General features: G+C 37.5%; 1 protein-coding gene across 6 annotated transcripts in view; it reads right to left on the bottom strand.

The window, feature by feature from the left end:
• CDK14 (cyclin dependent kinase 14) overlaps positions 1 to 18,963 on the bottom strand; it is a 342,956-nt gene that overhangs the window by 210,518 nt on the left and 113,475 nt on the right. For all 6 annotated transcript variants that reach the window (XM_015618267.3, XM_033511841.1, XM_015618268.3 and 3 more), the window contains one exon: positions 1,431 to 1,525. In XM_015618267.3, the coding sequence (XP_015473753.1) occupies positions 1,431 to 1,525 (95 nt within the window). The remainder of the gene's footprint in view (positions 1 to 1,430; positions 1,526 to 18,963) is intronic.

Genomic DNA, 18,963 nt, shown 5'->3' with positions numbered 1-18,963 from the left:
CAGTCTTAAACAACCTGTCTGAACATCCTTACTGGATATAAAATCCAGAAACTTGGCATCAGTGTAATGTAAATGTAAAATTTAAAATCCAGCAATTTGAAATTAGTGTAATAGACCCTTCTATTTTAGGGAGAAACATATTCTATGCATCTAATTTCTCAACAAGTTCTGAAGAATACAGCTAAATACAGCTGCTGATAAATGGGACTGCTAAATGTATTCATGTAAAGACATGCAAGTAAGTGTACACTGATCATTACATAAAATTAAGTATCAAGGTTTTCCCTATGTTAATTCAGTGAGTAAGTCAGGAGCAGGAGAATTACTGATTTTAAGAAAAGGAATTCAATTTTTATTACTGTTCCAATATCTGAGGTGAAAAAATAATACTGTATCAAATGCTCTGCAGGCTGCTGCAGCTGAATACCCACACCCTCACAGTGTAGCACATTTACATAAATACACAAGGTGAAAGGCTTCTCCAGACAAGATTCTGTGATGCTGCGTGCATTATCATGTAAAAATTGAGCCCTGCCCCAAAGAAACACACAAAAAAATTCCATCTGTCCTAAGCAGAGAAGTATTTAGAGTAATGCTAGCACTTTATAAACACAGTGTTTTACAGACTACAATACAAAACCCGATATTATACTGAAAATCTAATGGTGTCTAAACTCACTTGTTTCTTTTAAATTACATGTTCTTGGACCCATCTGTGAAAACTGGGAGGTTAATTATGATAGTAGATTGCATAATTCCACAGCTAAATGCTAAAGTAGTTCTACATAAATGCCATATGCTTGTCTTAGAAAAAGTAAAAAGATTAATTAGGAGGCCAAGGCCAGTACTTTGGAAAGTAATACTCTCAACACAATTAGATCCTTACTGCCTACTATGTAAATTGAAGTTTTAATTAATAGGTAAAGTATTAATCATGGCAAAATTTAAAAAATCCCAAATTCTAATTTGCATGCACCAGACATTTTTTTACTGACATTGCTTATAAAAATACACTCTGCACAAGCCAATCACAAAAAAAAAAGTAATTTAAACTTGATATATACTTTTCATCAAGGAGCTACCTGCTAAGCATTTCAGTCCTGCTCTTCCCTACAGTATTCTCACCTATTTAAAGTAACCTGGTCACATCAATAAAGAAAAAGCTCCAATAAACAACCTATAGCTAGGAAGCAGAGTAAGTCTGAAAAGTCAGCTCAACAGCATAAGATCCTTCAAGAGCCCTGGCAGCTAATTCTCCATCTCTGAATCTGGTTTAGCCCAGCTACAAAGCAGAATCTCTTACAGCCATCACACTCCTGAATAAAGAGTTATTTTGGCCTGATTAATAGATCACTGATGATAAAGAGAACATTTCCATAAAATTCAATACACTGTGGACTGTATCTAGGATATATAGTCACTTTACTCACCACATATTCAAACACAAGTGTCAAGGTCTCCTTGGTGTGAATGATGTCATGAAGCAGCACAATGTTTGCATGTTTCAATCCTTTCAAAAGAGAAGCTGAAAAGCAAAACATACATGTTATCTTAGAGTATCCAGATATTTTATATTGATTTGTTCTCTTTTTTAAGTGACTTAAGTGAGCTTCATAATCTAACAACCAAAAGTTGGACTTTAGTATCTTCTATGTTCGTGAGTTCCACACATCCAGTTTTTGAAGATCACACCTTCCCATTCAGTGCTATTTTCTCCACCTTGCTGGTCAAACTCAGCCTCACTCTGAGGCCAAAATGAGCTGGAGCAAGAGATGCTTTCTTTACACAGCCTCCTCTAAGTGAATCACTCATGTCTGAGCAACCAGACACCAAGCGCCCTCCTACACTCAAAGGTATTTTTTTTGTCTCAGACAAAAGTCAAGCACGTCTTTTCAAAACAATCTTTCCTATCCAACACAACCGAGCTGCTGTCTAAATTAAGTACAGCATCTATCCTAAGAAAAGGGTTTTAAACAGTAATTCTCCTTTCTCTCAAATAGAACAGAGATTTAATGAATCATTTGTACATCTATTCATGAGAATAAATACATGGTATTTTCTCACTATATTTTTTAATAGTACCAGCTCATGTTTTCAGAAAAGACAAAGACTTATCTAGTGAATTTTCAGGTAATCTCCTTCACTAATTTTTTTTTTTATAACCTAATACATATTTAATGTTCATTCCATATTACATATTTAATGTTCCACAAGACATGGCATATTTTAGCAATATATGCTGACAAGCCATGTGTTGTTACCAATGTCATTCTGTCGTTGGTGCCTTGTCATCTCATGCATACATCTGAGCAGGACTATCAGTCACCCTAGCAAGTAAATAATAGATACAAAGACATGCAAATGAACGGCATATTTCTAAACTGAATAATGTGGAACTTTCTTCTGTCACCCTTCTACTTTTGTCAAAGAAAAAAAATGAAAGACCAAATGCATGTCTCAATCCTTTACTCTGCAGAAAGGAAACTACAGAGCTTCCACAGCACTGCTACCCCTTGCTGTCCTATTCAGGGCTTTCCATCAGGCTGAGGTAACTCCAGGGGTCATCTCGCTTTGAATTAAGATAAGTACATATCATCTCTCACACTGGTCTTTAGGAGAGCAATCTGACAAGCTAATTACTCTAGGAAGCAACACAAAAGCAACATGGCATCTGTTTGCATCACTGTTCCTCCACAAGCATCCTCAGAATCAAACTCTGGAGTTCATCTGAGGCAGAAGGCAGACAGCAAAGAGGAGAATACCATAAAGATGATTCAAAGTCAGTATCATCACAGACATCATGAAGACAGGACTGCAAACCTGCAAGGAAGCTCTATGACCAAGAATGAGACAGCCCTACAACCCAGATGAAGAGGTGAGAAGAAAAATTTCCAAAGATCTTGCTTTGGCCTCTACTCCACAGCTCACGCTATTTAGAGAACCAGCACACATGAGTCTTTCCTGTGCTCTGATTTTGTTGCCACCAAGCTGTAAAACAGCTACTGTAATCACAAATAAGAATTTTAAACAGTTGATCAGTGCAGAAATTTAATAATCCAAATATTAAATAGAGGCCTATTTGGACAGGAAGAGCCATGAGCAATTTTCATAGGATCCTCATCCTAGAACTTGGACAATTTCTAGGAACTAAAGCTTAGAGGAATTTGGACACATTAGGGTTTTTTTAAAGACAATGATGAGAAATTGCTACTGGTTAAAGAAATGGACACAAGCAAAAGATAAAGAATAACTCTTTTGAAAGGTACCTTCTAACAGAAACAAGAACTTTTAACCTGGGGAAACCCTAAGAGTTCACTTGAAGTATCTGAGGGTTTTATCAGCTCTTCCCTCAAACCTTATTGAAGGGCCATACATTCACAGACACTAGGAACGAAAAAACTTCCTCCTAGCAGAGCCTGTGTCGAACTGTAATAGCATTTATGACCTCTGTCAGCTTTTGGTGCTCAGATCATCACCTGAGGCCTTTAATTTCTCCAGCTGGCCATTACTTTGTTGGTAGAATCTCTATATGGGTCATTAAAGCTTAAACAGTACATTGAAAGCAGCTTACCTCAAGGTCTTTGCAAATATTGTCTTTCCCCTTCAGTCCCCTCCCCCACTCTTATTTATCTTCTCCAGTATCCAACTCCCCCCTTTTACAGCCTCAATAATCAGCATCTGCCATATATTACAGGAACTACAAAATATCACCTGCAGGGCGAAATTTCTGTCTTCTCCATTAGTCCAAGTGAAATACTGTAGGTAATATAGCACAGAGAGCAAAATCATCTTAATTGCACTAATTTTACACTGCAGAAATAAGCAATTACACTATCAATTTATATTGTGAGAAAACAAACATAAATGGTAAAAGTAAGAGAATTACCCCACATGTTCTTCTATCAGGACTTACCATTAAGATTGCCTGTCTTGTGAAAACACTGTTTTGTTTCTTAAAACAAAAGGGGGAGGGAGGAAATGGGAAAAAAAAAAACCAAACAGTTGTCTGAAATAGGAAAGCTGTTTCTTCTTTCACAGAATATTTTAAAAACAAAATGAAATATGCACCATAATATGGAGATATTTTCCAGAAAAACAACCTTTCAAAACAAATGACCTATACACCTCCTCTTTTGGGCAAGCTCTTACTCAAAGGTGATAGAACTTTGGATGAACTCCACTAATTCAGTGACAAACCCCAGAAATTTGCATCCAAAAGAATAAAAAAGAGTCCAGAGAATCTGTCAGAATCAACTTGAGACAAGGCTGACTTTACCTCTGAAGCTGCCAATGCAGCTGCTACAGGAGCTCAGTGAGAAGTCAGGTGCTGCTGTGCCTGGTGTTACTTCTAGAACAAAATAATTCTGTCAGAGAAGGCCAGCTCCATCCAGTGATTACTACCCACAGATTTCACACAGAGTTGTTTTCTTTTAAGATAAAAAGACTAAAATGTTGTTGAAAAAACGTTGCAACAGCTCACAAAAGTGGGACCAATGTACTAGTACTCAATGTATTCTTGTCATGCATTTTTAATAACAAAATTATACAATGCTGCTTCAAAAGTACTGGCACTCTTTTTTTACCCTCGGTATGAAATAAACAGATGGCAGCAGTTTTTATTAATTTCTCTAAATAGTTCTGAGGAGGAACAGCAGCAAGGAATAATAAAATTAATTTCTAAAACACCTTGGACAAAGTATTATATGGGTTTGAATGGCCAGGTGCTTGTTCTGTCACCTGTGTTTGCACAGTCCCACACAGCAAATTCTAACAGTAAAACCCAGGGAAGGTGAATTGTTGACATACTTCAACAGTCAACAACATCCCAGACGATAATTTCTGTGACTTTTACACAAGCTCCTGATCTGAGTCACCAGCACTCCACACTTTCCATCAAGGGCTAATAACCATATTTGCATACTTAAAGGAAACACATTGCATTTGCTTGAATAACCATCACAGGCTTTGCTCCCAACAAGGGGATGCTCTCATCTATTATGAGCTCCTGGCAAGCTGCCATATCGCTTGTGCTGGTCAAGGAGGTTTTTGCTGTTCCCAGATGAGCTTTATTCTAAAGTACACTCACTCCATGAGCAAGGCAAGCCAGATGGACTGCAGCCAACTCTCACCCCAAACCTGAGTAGCATCAGTAAATCAGTGCTTCACTCCCTGCAGGTTTTACAGCATCAGCTCAAGCCTGACACTCCACTAACAAAGCCTTGTGACTTTTAGATCAGCCTCGCTTGGGAGTGTTTTGAAAAAGATTATTCTCATATCTCATAAAGCAGTATTTCACAACTGTATGATAAATGCAACAAAGGTAACAATTACTTTTGACTACCAGGTCACATGGAAGAACTTTTCACTAGTAAAGATAGTCGTTTTGGACATGGTAAGTACATTAAGCTTGAATATTAATTATGGTCTTTTGATCAACCATTCAGTCTTTCATTCCTGACTATCATTTTATTTTCACTTTGTGAAAAATCACAAATCTCCACTGTGGCCCTAGACAGAAGAATAACCCATTATTTTCAAACTGGCTGATATTTCAGTGACCTGGAAGCTTTTCTCAGCAGCAGCAGCAGAGCTCATGCTGCTCATATGCACCATAATGTACAACTGCTGATGATGCTCTCTCATATTTCCACATTTCTAACATTTTTCTAAAAAGTGTAACTGTAAAAATACCTTCTTTCTTCAGTAGCTGGGGTGTCATCTGGGATTACCATGCACCACCACTAACTATTGCTCATGCTGCTACTCACATGCAGTGCTCATCCTTTCTCACTGCCACTCCAGGAGGATTTCTCTCATCAGGAGACTTTTGAAGACTGCACACCATGGAAGCTTGCACTTTTCTAATGCTGTTATTGCAACTGTGCATCTTTGCTGCCCTGCTGGATTTCTGAGATGCCAAAGAACACACATTCTAGTCAGTAACACAAATCTGTGAAAGCAAGTAAGCTGCTGTGCTTCAGAGCCAAACAACTTATCTTTAAAATTCTGCAGCTTGTCACACTCTGCAGACACAACGGTGCTCTCTGTCAGAGTGCCAACTCCTCACTTACACGGTTGGATCAGTCTCTGAGCTCTCCTGGAAAGGCCTCCTTAGTGAGAAAGCATTCATGGGGCCTTTTCCTTATAATCGTGTTTTCTGAACAAACACATTCAAATGTGTCTTACTGCCTGCACAAACTACAGTTCTGCTTCTCTCCCAGCAACTTATTTTCAATCTATACATCTTTCATAGCAATTTTTAAAATTTGGCCTGAGAGTAGAACGTCCCTTATGCTTCTCAGCCACTTCCCACACAGCAGGAATTTCTGTGTTACTTAGAATTCTACCACAGGGACAGGAATTCAGCACTCTGTTCTGTTGGTTTTGCAGCAATAAATGCGCAGTAATTTCCTCCTCAGAAATTCAGTCCCCAAATCTACACTTTGCTATTTTCCAGTTCACCCATCTGAAATTATTTACTACAAGAAAATAGCTTTGCTCTCCTAGAACCCTAACATAAGAAAATTCAGTTCAGTGAAAACTGTACATCCTAGGTAAGATCACACTGACCAGAAACTTCATATCTTCTCACCACAGGATATATTCTGCAGAATAAACATTATTTATAGAACATATGTAATCTGAAGTAGTTGATTTTAGAGTTGCATACCTATAAACACACAGAATTGGCCAGCTTCCACTCTGATCTTAGTGAACACAATGCAATAAAGATATATAGGTCACTCTTCAGCTTGGAAAACTTTCTAGGAGGAAGTTTCATAACAAATTGCAAAAGAATTTGTGAGCTACAAAAAGAAGAAACAGCAGAACAGAAAACTTTAGATGGGTTATTACATAATCTTTATGGCTAATTCCAACCTCATGAAAGTCTTTTCTAGATTTAACAAATGGTCCTTATTCTAGTTTTCATTAAGTCAAAATAATGACAGTCTGCCATTAAGAAAACAAACATTCTTCACATGCTTGCAAGAAAGGACTTGCCTGTCCTTCACCTGTAGGTCACTTTGCTGGAAGGACCACATGGACCAAATTAGCTTCATCTACCTCCTCAGCCTCAGTTCAGGCTTACATGTGTGACTTGAACTTTAAACCTTTTTTGTGTGTGTGTGAAATTTCCTCTTGCTGCTCCTCCTTGAAATTACAGTATGCTGTTAGAGAAGAAATACAGGAAAATTGTGTGTGCTACAACACATAGGCACCTTCAAAGATTCTTCTTGTTACAGCTGTAGTTCCCTAAGCAAAAGGCAAGTCACAAACCTGCTAAAATCTCTTTGCCTACTGAACTGGAATAAAACACTAGAAAGACTGATTAAATAAGCTCTGAAAAGCACTTCAATATGTTATTCTAACAGTCCTATAGAAGACTGCTGCCATATGAAATGAATGTCTCTTTCATTACATTCTAGATGTAATTGTGTGAACAATTCTAGATATGTATTGTTCCCAATGCTCTTCCAACTCAAGTACAGATGGAGGTTAAAAATAATGAGACATCATCCTTTTAAAGCCAGACTTTTGGAAAGCAATTGCAATATGCTACTCCTATCTTGTAGCCACCAGTCATATTTTGCCTTCCCTATCCATTTCAGTATTCAAGAGGAGGAAACTGTGTAAACCAAAAATATGCAGCGTTTACAGAAAATAACTCTATAATGCTGGTATCATGTGAAAGCAGGAACATTTGTATTGCTTTTTGATGCATACATAGCATGACTGGGACTAATAACACAATCTATTTATAAAACCATCGCTGGCTGTTTTTAGATTTGTTATCATGATGAATTTCAGACACTGTCTTCACATAAATATCTATCTAACTTAGGATTACTTTGAAAGTTTTCAACCTAAACTCCCATCTCTTAAAAATAGGCTTTAGTAACAACTTCTGTAACCCACAGTATAACTTTCCCTTTGGAAAAGAAAACCAAACCCTTCAACCCAGTGTTTTGGAGTAGAGACTCAAAATCTGGGAACAAAGAGGCCTTAGAAATAGAAATACACATTTTTCCATCTCTGTGGAACTACTCTAAATTTGGTAAAGTTAAAGCTTTGGAAATTGTCCCTTTGGGTCAGCCTGACTATCAGCAGTGTGAAAGGAAGGAGGAGGAATAACAAAAAGGAGATGGCAGCAGGGGCTATGATCCACAGTGGAAGCTAGGACAGCTGGGTAAGGAGAAAGAAAAGCCAGAGGACAAACAAACATCCTTCACAGGTGGAAAAATGCAGGAAGTGGAAAGAGCACATAGACAAGACAAAAGGGACAGGGTGCAGAGCACAGGGTGGGCAAACATATTTTGGGGGAAGTACACAAAAGCCTGCAGACACTATCACATACGATATCCATCCAAGAACCCAAGATTCCCACTGCTTTCAGCAGGAATCAAAGAAAGCATCTGGTAGTTTTCCTCATTCTCCTGCAATTTCAGTCTACAGAGAGAAGCACCCTTCAAAGTACCAGTTAACATTTCAGCTCAAGCAGGATGTGTTCATACGAGAGCTAGCAAATGTAATGAAACACTGGAGTGCAGATGCAACACCAGAAATTGGAATATAGATTTTTCAAACTCTTGGAACATTACTTAAACAAAATCCAAATTAAAATAAAGAATGCCAGGCCAAGTGCTCAAAACAGAGATGGACTGCAGTTGCAGGGGCTGCTGCAATACGAACTTATACGAACTTGGAGATACCTGTTCCTGATGTCACTGCCATGAGATAAGCCAGAGTTTCAGTTCACAGCTGCTTCATATCTATCTTGCATTTATCTCACACTTCGACAGCCTGCAAATTCACAGCCTAACTTCTCCTGCAATAGCCAACTTGTGTGCTTGCACCCATTAACTGTTCTCAGGTCTTTGGTTTTGTTTTTTTTTTTTTCACAGATGGAATAAGCAGGGGAAGGATCCTGTCCATTCATCAGAGAAGCTGAAAACTCCACCAGGTCCAAGACAGAAGAAAATCAGCCTGATCTTTACCCTTACCTTACCACTGACTCAGCATCAGTTAAATCACTCATGCTGATGATATTACCATGTCCCTCATTTTCTGAACATTTCATTTTGATCTTCATTCACACATATCAGAACTGCAGAGTGCATACAATTATTACAGAACCCCTAGCAACCCTGTACACTGATATTACCCAGTGTTATGCAAGTACTTTCAAAGTCATCTCAAAATCATCATTTAAAAGGACTCTCAGCAAGTGGGGTGCTGACAAGATGAACAAATATTTAAGTAGTCAGAGTAGAATGACGAGTGTTCTAGAAATTTTCGAAACCATCTGTGTTTTAGTAATGCACAGTAGGTGCCTACAGCTAGAGTCACCCATCAAGAACATTAAATTAAATTAATCGATCATCATCTGACACAGGCAGAGATCACACAGCAGGAGCAAACATGGTGCTGTTGTGTAATTAAGGAAAGAGCAGTAGAACTAGAGAGACCAAATTAAGTTTTCCCAGGTAAACTTAATTCTGACAACTTCTCAATGATTTAATTTGCAACCATAATAAAGATTCTCTGCTGTAAATGGTATATCTGCAATACTAGTATTACATTGTCCCAATGAGGGTGTAAATAAGCCAAGTACCAGCACTGCATCCCATGCTCTGCTGAAGTCAATGAGCATTTTGTTACTCACTTTTACCAATGCATCAATATGACAAGAAATCACTTAACCTTATGTACCTGCAATGAATATTTCTTTTGTACACTGAAGACAGAAAGGCATCATAGGAAATAATGAAATTGCATTGACATGAAACTCAGTTGCCTACTAGCATACTTGAGCCACTACTTACAAATGAGGAATTCTACAGAAAAGCTATTTTAGAAAAAATTACTTTTGCTCTATTTCTCAGTGGGCCATTTCCATCAGGAAAAAAAACAACAAACCTACATGAAAAGCAGACTCATTTGTCAGCACACACTTCAGGCAGCAGAAAAAAAGGCTTGTGGCATATGTCTCGCTATTTTTCAAAAAGGGAGTGAGACAGGAGTCTTTAAAAGATCATGTCAATTTTCTTCTTCTGGGTGGGTGAGGCTCAACATGCCTCTTTGCCCATAAGTGGAAAATAAAGCTGGAATGCTCATAGCATTGCTGTGTCTCTTGTGGAATGGTTTAGATGTTAAAGAAAGGCAGACACAGTAGAAAGCTAGCAAATAACTATTTTTACAACTATTTTAGTAAACAAAATCAATCACAGTGAAAATAAGGTATACTGTTCTGTAACTGAAAAAAGAAAAACATGGAGTGTATACAGGAAAAGAACAAAAATTTCATAATAAAGCAAATTAAATCCAGTCACTGTGTAACTTGCCCTAAAAAGCAACTCAAAGCAATGAACTATTATGCACTTAAGCGTCATTAGAATATGAATAATATCAAGAACATTTTAAAAACATTTTTAAGGACAGGAAATAACCTTAATTCAGGCTAGATCTCTTTGATGCCTTTTATAAGATTTGTAATTGATTTTTTTTTCCCATCCAAAAATATGCTAACCGTGCAGATTACAAAATGGCAATATCCCCTCAAGTAACTTGTAAACTAATTTCTACCATGAAAAAAGTAATAGTGATGAAAAAAGCTTGCAGACAGTACAGCAGTAAAACCCAGTGAAAGTTAAATTCTTTTCCAGACTAAATTAGTTGAAAGATTATATAAGCAATGGACAGCCATGCTTTACCATGACCAATAAAGTCCTCTGGTGGCAACACTGCTGGACACCCACTTTGCAAGCATATAATCTGAAAATACATTGTAAGTGTTATTTTCACATGTAAAGGCCCTATGAATTCACAAGGAGCAGATATACTGTCCTCCTTCTGCATTTGCCCCGTGGTGTCTAGGTATTGTCTTGGTTCTCACCCCATCACTGAACTATCACTTACTCTTGCAGTTCACAATACCCATCAACAGTGTTAGTTTAATTCAAGGTGCAAGGAATGGAGAGGAAACAGAAAAACTGGAAGCCCCAGGATTTTTGCTTTATTCACCCCAGAATGTAACTATATACAAATCAGTTTGATTGCAAACTTTAGAAATTTACATTTAAATGACAGTGAAGACCTGTTATTATCATGTCACTCTCTAGAGCAGCATGTGCTTATTGAAATGTTGGAGACATTGTTCAACTTGGAAATATGTGTTATACAGGACAAAAATTTTCATTTAAGGAAAAGATAGCAAGTCCTGTATGTTTCTTTAAAAAGCAGGTGGCCCTCACAGAGTGCAGGAGAGGTGCTAGAACAGAAAAGATGAGCTGACGGAATGTCTCAGCTTCTCTGAGTTGACAGCCATAGCTGACAGTGACAGGGTGATGCAAAAGTTAAGTGGTGCTCAGAGGAGACCTAGTTGAGGTAAGGTAGTGATTTTTATCCTCTTACTTTTGCTAAAAACATACCCATAATTTTCCAGTACAGATTCAAAATTACCTGTGTAGATGCATGACATGAATCAAACTATGGATCTAAATCATACTGGAAGCCACTCTGAGCAATGACATAATTAAAGCACTCCTAAGCAATGTGCGAAAACACATTAAAGGGATCTTTGAGCATAACCCATTAACACCACAGGTGGTAAGAATTTTTTTTTTTAAAGGACAACTCAACAGCTTGTCTGTCTACTACATACAGATATAAAACATCCAGCCCCCTTGAAAATACACTCAGTTCTTCCATCCTGTTGTGTCATTCATCAATTATAATTACAGCAATTTACTGTTTGCTTTTCCAGATAAAATTCTTTTTATAGAATCATAGTAATTAACAATGACAGTAGCAAAATTGATAGCCCTGCTTCTTAAAGTACCCATTCCTCTAAAATGACATTACCGCCTTAACAGACTTTAAACAAATGTCCTCATCTTTTCCAATTTGCATCTAACAGTGTTTGTTCCAGTCAAAACAGGTCAGCTCTTTCCCAAGAGAGAACTAGAGAACAAATATGCTCTTTAATGTTGCTGACCTTTTTTTTCAAACAGTTCTCTGAACTCCTTCACTGAAAGGTGGCCTTCAAAAGTTAGACTTCAAATCAAAGAAAAGTTTTTTCTAGTTTCTGTGAAAATCTGTCCAATTTCTCAAAGTTTACATCCACTCAACGGAAAATCATACTTTAAAGCTGCACTTAAGCAGCTAAAAACTCCCAGAGAATCCATCCTCCCTGAGCATGCTTAAACCTTCAGGTGTTTGTCAGAAACAGAAGTCTGAGGCAAGAAATCCAGAATACAACACCAGTTACAGATAGGACAATGTCATCAGGAGAACAATTGTAACAAGACTTCCAAATTTCTCCAAAATCTCAGTCACAAACCTGGTTTTGGCTGAATGCATTTCCAAATCCTGTGCTCCATTTCTGCTCCTCTCCCTTCACCCCTGATAATAACAAAAAGGTTGGGAAACGCTAGCCCTGTCCAGTTAGATTCCCCATTCTCCATGCCACAGGCTCCTGACTGAGGCTAGCCAAAGTCATCAACCCTTCCCATCTTCCCAGTGCTGCTTTGAATGGCCTGAATTTGCATTCTTCCAAACTCACTGTCATAGCTCATGTAATCTTCACACCAGCATCAATTCTTAACCTCCACTGCTCCTGGTTCTCCTCCCTACCACTGCCCAGGTGTGGAACTGCCAAGCATTCAGTGGGGCAATCTTCTCCAGGCTGCCAGAGCATGTCAGAAAGGGAAGCAAAAAGGCTAGAGGGAATACAGAAAGGAAAAGGGGATAAAAATGCATGGACAATGCATGTAGAGTTTAAAACTCTGTCAGTATGAGAAAAAAATCCAAAAACAAAGCTAAATGCAAAGTGGGAGGTTTACACCTGTGCAATGAAAATTGCTACCTAAAAAGCCAGTTTCACAAGGGGACTTACATAGGCTCAGGACAAGCTAGCAAGCCAAAATCCAAGAGCTTAAATCTTGGTCCATCATCCCACATAGTACATGAGCCTAGAGATATAGACAATTCTTTAGTTATCTCTTTAAATCCTGCTTTTGGCTTACTGTTACAATTAAACAAAAAAGTGACTTGCTAACCAAACACATGAGGCATGAAGGTTCCTGTTCCTCAAGAGAAACGGAACAGAAAACAAGCAGCAGGATTTAGAAGGAACATGACAACATGCCTAAATTGTATTTCTCTATAACTTCCATTTTCAATTAGAAAGACAAAGCTAATAAAATACTAAGAGATTGAGTGGCTGAATCAATAAGTGTAGCAGAAACTCCTCCTGATGAGCTCCTTTTTACTTGCAGAAACCAAGGGAGGAGAAACATCAAACTTGAGCTGTTAATTTGATTTGACCAAGCACGAACTGAATCAGACCACTCTGTGTACAACTAAGTTGCCAGTATGGGACCTGAACACCACAAAACTATTGGATATAATCTCCTTATTAATGTAGCACTATCACACAGTCAAAGATGAAACGCTATCATTTCACCAACTGATCCCAAACAAAATTGGCCAACACAAACAAAAGACAAGTTTGCACTGAAGTTCAGCGTAAGCAACAATTTCATGCACATAAGACCAAGGGTCAGGAATATGGCAAAGCCATAATTGTTTTGAAGCAGTTTCTGAATCTCTGCAATGTTTTTTCAACAACCTTTGAAATGTTGGTTTTGTTTGGTTTTTTTCCCTCTAAAGAATCCTTTTCCAAGCAACCCTTAAAGATAGATGATCTACAACAGTATTTTGAGAGTATATTTGAGTATATTTGAGATTTTGAGTTTCTACAGCTAAAGTGAGAACATCTTAGTATGCCGGAAAACACAGCTCAAGCACTGTAAAGTGCTTGGAGTTCTTTACTAGTGATTTGCTGCCTCATCACCTCATGCCAAGTAAATCAAAGAATGACTTAACAAATCCACCAAATTTTTTTCAGCCAAGTTTCTCTCCCAAACGAACATGCTCTGACCTAAAAAAGGTCACAGGAATCACAAGTACCCATAGGCACTAATGACTCTTTTTTCTCCTTCAGCATGGCTACTTAGTGGGTATGTTATATCAGACATTCTGCAACAGTAATCTGCACCTCTAAGGGAAATTGACAAATAAGGAATACTAAATCCCTATTTATCCCTGTAATTCCAACACGTGCCAGAAAACTCTGGCTAAAAATCAATAACTGATTACATTGAAAACTCTAAGAGCATATTCCAGTTCAGATACCGATGTTAAAATAGTGGCAGCCAAAGTGCTAACATTCACAATGCTAAACATCCTCCCTAAATTCACAACATGGTCCAGTATTTCAAATAGCACCAGCCTTATGAAAGCAGAATAGAAATATTCCCAAATAAAATATATTTTTTTTTTAAAAAAAGGAAAGATCAGTCAATGAAACAGGCACAGGAACCCTGCTCATTCATTTCTAATTAGGGCTAGGTACCCCAGTGATGACAGATCACAGATACTGTGAGGTCCATCAAAATGCCCATCCCCCAGCTGGTTTGGAAACTTATACATGACAGCCTGATAATATTTGAAAGAAACTGACAAGATCTCCACAGATAAACAAACCTGGTCTGAGGAAGTAAAACACATTCTTCTCCCCAAGTTCTCTGACCACAATAAACTACATCTAAAATATTAAGAACCATTTACCTGAGAAGCAACTACAGTTGCATATCCATATCTTGACGGTATCTGTGATGTTAACTATTCAATGAGTGCTACACATCATAGGAAACACAGCAGTGTTTTTGTCACTAAGGACCATATGACTATCTGCAGGTATTTTTCCAACATTTTGTCGGGTTTAACAAGTGCTGCTAATAAAACCTTGTCCTTCTATACAGTCTGGGTTTCATTTAATTTTCTAACAGCTTGAGAAGCTGTTATAAACTTGTTTACATAATTCTTAAAGATGTAGATTTATAACTGTCGATGATTTTATAAGGTTAATGGCCTCTGAAATAAATGAATGAGAAACTCAACTTTAAATTTATGTGCTTTAGTCAACTAGAAAAATAGAAAACTCTGCAAAGAACATGGATGTTTGAACCAGACTAAACTCACCTTTTGCTTACTGCTCCAAAGCAATGTACAGGAAGCAAGGTATTTCTATTAATGATGCACTTATGGTATGCAGTATTTTGAAACCTAAAATTCTAGGAGCAGAGATTAAAGGAATATTTAGTCTAGTTCCAGATCTAGACGCATCTGAGATGTACTTTTACTCCAGAGGTGTCATTTGAATTTAATAAACAACAAACACACACACACCAGAATAAAACTTTGTACTGTATGATACTGAAGACTCAAAAATACAGACTGTCTTTTCAGAAGCATATCTATTATTGAAGATAGTTTTAATTTACTTTAAACCTCACTTTCTTTTATTTTTATTTGGACCTCAAGCTTTTCATTAGTATATTTTTAAATTAATGTATTTAATCAATATCATGCCTCAAACTTTTTTATATTGAATCAATTGACATATATAAACAAATAAAAGGCTAGATCACACCATATTATTTTTTAAAGCTCAATTATCTGAAGCTGTAATAATTATATTACAATATATACAATATATAACCAAATTTCTTTGTGGAACTAAAACTGCCATCCAAATTCCACTAAAGAACTTGATTCAACAGTAACAACACACCAGAAATTCAGTCTAGAAAAAATTAAAGGGATGAAATCTCCTAATATTTAAGGGGGTTTATTAAGGTTCAAAGGTTTCCTACTGCCTCAGAGAGGTCAGAAGTTGCTTCGCGCTCTTGAACTGTGACCAGGAGTTATTCATCCGTAATTGAATGTGACATTCTACCTTCTTGTCCACAGTCATAAAAATGGATGAAAAACATGAATGCATGGGCTGATGGCACGATGGGACTATTATTAATGCAATTCAGAAGCCTATTGGACTACTGGCAGAAATCTGACAGAAAGGTGGTAAAGTCTTGAACACACTATCCACAATATATACTTTTATAGGTTATTTAGTTTGACCTCCTTAGAATAAGAAGCCATTTCCAAGCTCATAAATTTTTGCTGAGCATATCTTTAGAAAGACATCCGTTGTCTTGCAACAAGCCAGCAGCACAAGTGCCCCAAACTTCATTCAATATTTGGAAGAGTAGGAAATCCATCTAATCCTCACACTGATAACTTACGCAAAGCCTGCTTAATCAGACTTCTAATGGAGTCTATGCATTGCTCCAAAACCTTTTCTTTGGCTTTTATATGGATTTGTACTAATTTGTGCAAGCAACACTGAGAGACAGCAGCATTCAGACGCACATCAATGCGATCACTTGAATTTTGTCAGTGAGCCACAGCTACAACCCTTAGCTTCTCCACTGGCATGCAAAATAAAGCATTTTTGATTATGCAAATAATGCTCTGCCTTGTGAATAGGGCCTCAAGTGATTCAAATGCTAATTCTGTTAGAAACCTTGATGAAAAGCCAGAATTTCAACCATGTCAGCTTTATAACCAAGACTTTCTGAGAAACACGTAATTGCAAATTGAAAAATATCTTTTAGAACCAGAAATACACAGACATAAAGTAACCTGGAGAAGTGGGCAAGTTTTTACAGCTTTCTGTCAATGGCCCTGAAACCTGCTGGGTTTTGCTTTGAGTTAGATGCCCCTTCAGGAACTGGCAGTTTCCTAGCAGAGGCAATGAAGGCACTGCTGCACTGAGAAAACCAGAAATGAAACAACAAAAGCAGATTTTTATCTTGTCCAGAGAAAAATGTGCTATGTAGTTGGGGTTTATGTCTTCTTATTTTCTTAATAAAATCTTCACACAATCCAGTGAATGTCTGTATGAAAATGTCCTTGCCATTATTAAACACATTTTTTGAGCTCTCACAGCACACAAAAGAGCAAGCATGCATCCCAGATTTCAGAGAAATAGGGGGAAAGGGAAGTGAGTGAGAATGTGTACATGAAATGTGTAGAAAGCTTTTCTTTTTAGTTTGTGAGTAGTTTTGATTTACATTTTTTTCCCCTGACTAGCTGCATTTAACCTACTACAGTACTTTTTGTCCTCTCAGGCTCTGGAAGGTATGAGGGAGGGGAGAATGTTTTCAGAAGTAAGCCAGCCACACTGGCACTACCATCAGCCTGTGTGCACAGCTAACTTGGTGGCACATTCCTGCCACCCTCCTGACTTTCTTGATTGCTTCTGCTCAGGGAAAACCAGCTGATAATTAAGGCTAAGCAAAACCTATGGATCCAATTACCTGAGCTGTACAACTAAGACAGGCTTCAAAGAACTAACCTGCAGCTTAAGTTGCCTACAGACAAAAGAAAAAAGGGTGTTAGGAAGCTTCCCCATGAGGTCCAAGGCAAAAAGTTAAACAATATAAACATCGACGCTTTTGATGGTGCCAGTTTTCAGCATCTCCTCAAGGTAAAATCCAGAGGACAGAATCCTTATTTGCATTAACCCCTTCCTAACACCCCAAAGTAAAAATTAAAGAAAACTGGTCTATACCACTTGTGCACTGATTAAGGGAACTCTGAAACATGCACCACAAAACACACACAACAAACAAGCTTTATCAGATCAGAACAGATACAAATCATTGAGTTTAGCACACCTGAAATATCCTTATTTACAAGGCTTCCTCCATCCATTTTGTTTTAAGTTCACTTTTCAATTCACTCCGGCTAAATCTGCTGTGGAAGCTTGTGACAAGTGGCACAAACCTCAAAAAAATCACAAATACACAGTTCCAGATTCTACAGCTGAATATCCCATAGTAATGGCTTTTAGATTCCACTGTCATGGCTTATATTTTAGTAAATGGGTCAGAGGTGGAAGGTCACATATCCTATTACCAGTCTCTGAACCATCCAGTTCCCCCTTCATCTCAACAGAAAAATGCGACACATTATCAGCTTCTTTTTTAATATTGCTTACTCGGGGGGAACATTCTGAAGTAAAATAATGTGGATATTCATTTTCATTGCTTTGAAGAAGACAGTAAAGGTCAAGTTCTAATATTGAAATGCTACTCTCTTCATATTGATTATAAGCCTGAAAGCAGTAACTCCACCCATGCTGGAAGAAGAGACCCCATTATGAAGCCTGTATTCCAGTTCTGTACAATTCCTGATAGATAATCTCCCACCTCTCCCAGCAAAAACTGAAGAATTGAACTGAAATAAGTTTGCAACACAATCTTCAGGCTATGGAAAAATACAAAAGAGAAAAAAGAGCAGTGCTGTCTCCCGAAGGAATGGTCTCACCCAGACAACTGTGCCTACAGCATCTGACAGCAGGTAGACCAAAGGAAAAAGGGAGCTTGTGAAGAAACAGGAAAAAAGGAATATATTTTTTCTCACATATATAACTTTAAAATAAGATGTATTTGCTACCACTTTTTTCACTGTTTTGATTATAACTGACTTTTTCCTTCCTATGACAAAGGTATTAGTGCTTCTTAATGGCTACAGTGGCTGCTGCCATACTTCACGCCAGTATAAAGATGTAGGCTGCTGCAAATAGTTTTCACCTATTTCAAAGTTTTAAAATAATTAATGCTAAAAATTTTCAGCAAATTACTGTGAATTATAAATTTTACCATACTGTTTTTTTTTTTTACTTCCCTGTACACATGACATATTTAAGGAAGAATTGAATAATTACAAAAAAGATGGGAATAAAAAGCAGCAAAACTAAATACTGCAGTGTTTTCATCCTCTCAGGCTGCCTGTCTTCTCAACTAGCAAGTCTCTACTTATGTCATGGCCCCATCATTTGAAAATAAGTGTCATTTTCCCTTTGATATAGGAGTGATTTGTTAGATACTAAAACTGAATAATGTCTTGTATCTGTAAAGAGACTAAAGGTGCTTAATTTCATAAGTTACAAATTTGAAATGAATTAGTGCATTTTTCTCAGAGGAAGAAAAGGTACTTATTGTGCTGTGGACAAAAGCATTGAAAACAAAGGTATTGTTGTGGATCCAGCAG

Source organism: Parus major, chromosome 2, assembly GCF_001522545.3.
Source record: "Parus major isolate Abel chromosome 2, Parus_major1.1, whole genome shotgun sequence".
Lineage (NCBI taxonomy): Eukaryota > Metazoa > Chordata > Aves > Passeriformes > Paridae > Parus > Parus major.
Note: the sequence above shows the minus strand (reverse complement) of the source record. Positions and strands in the feature narration are given on the sequence as shown.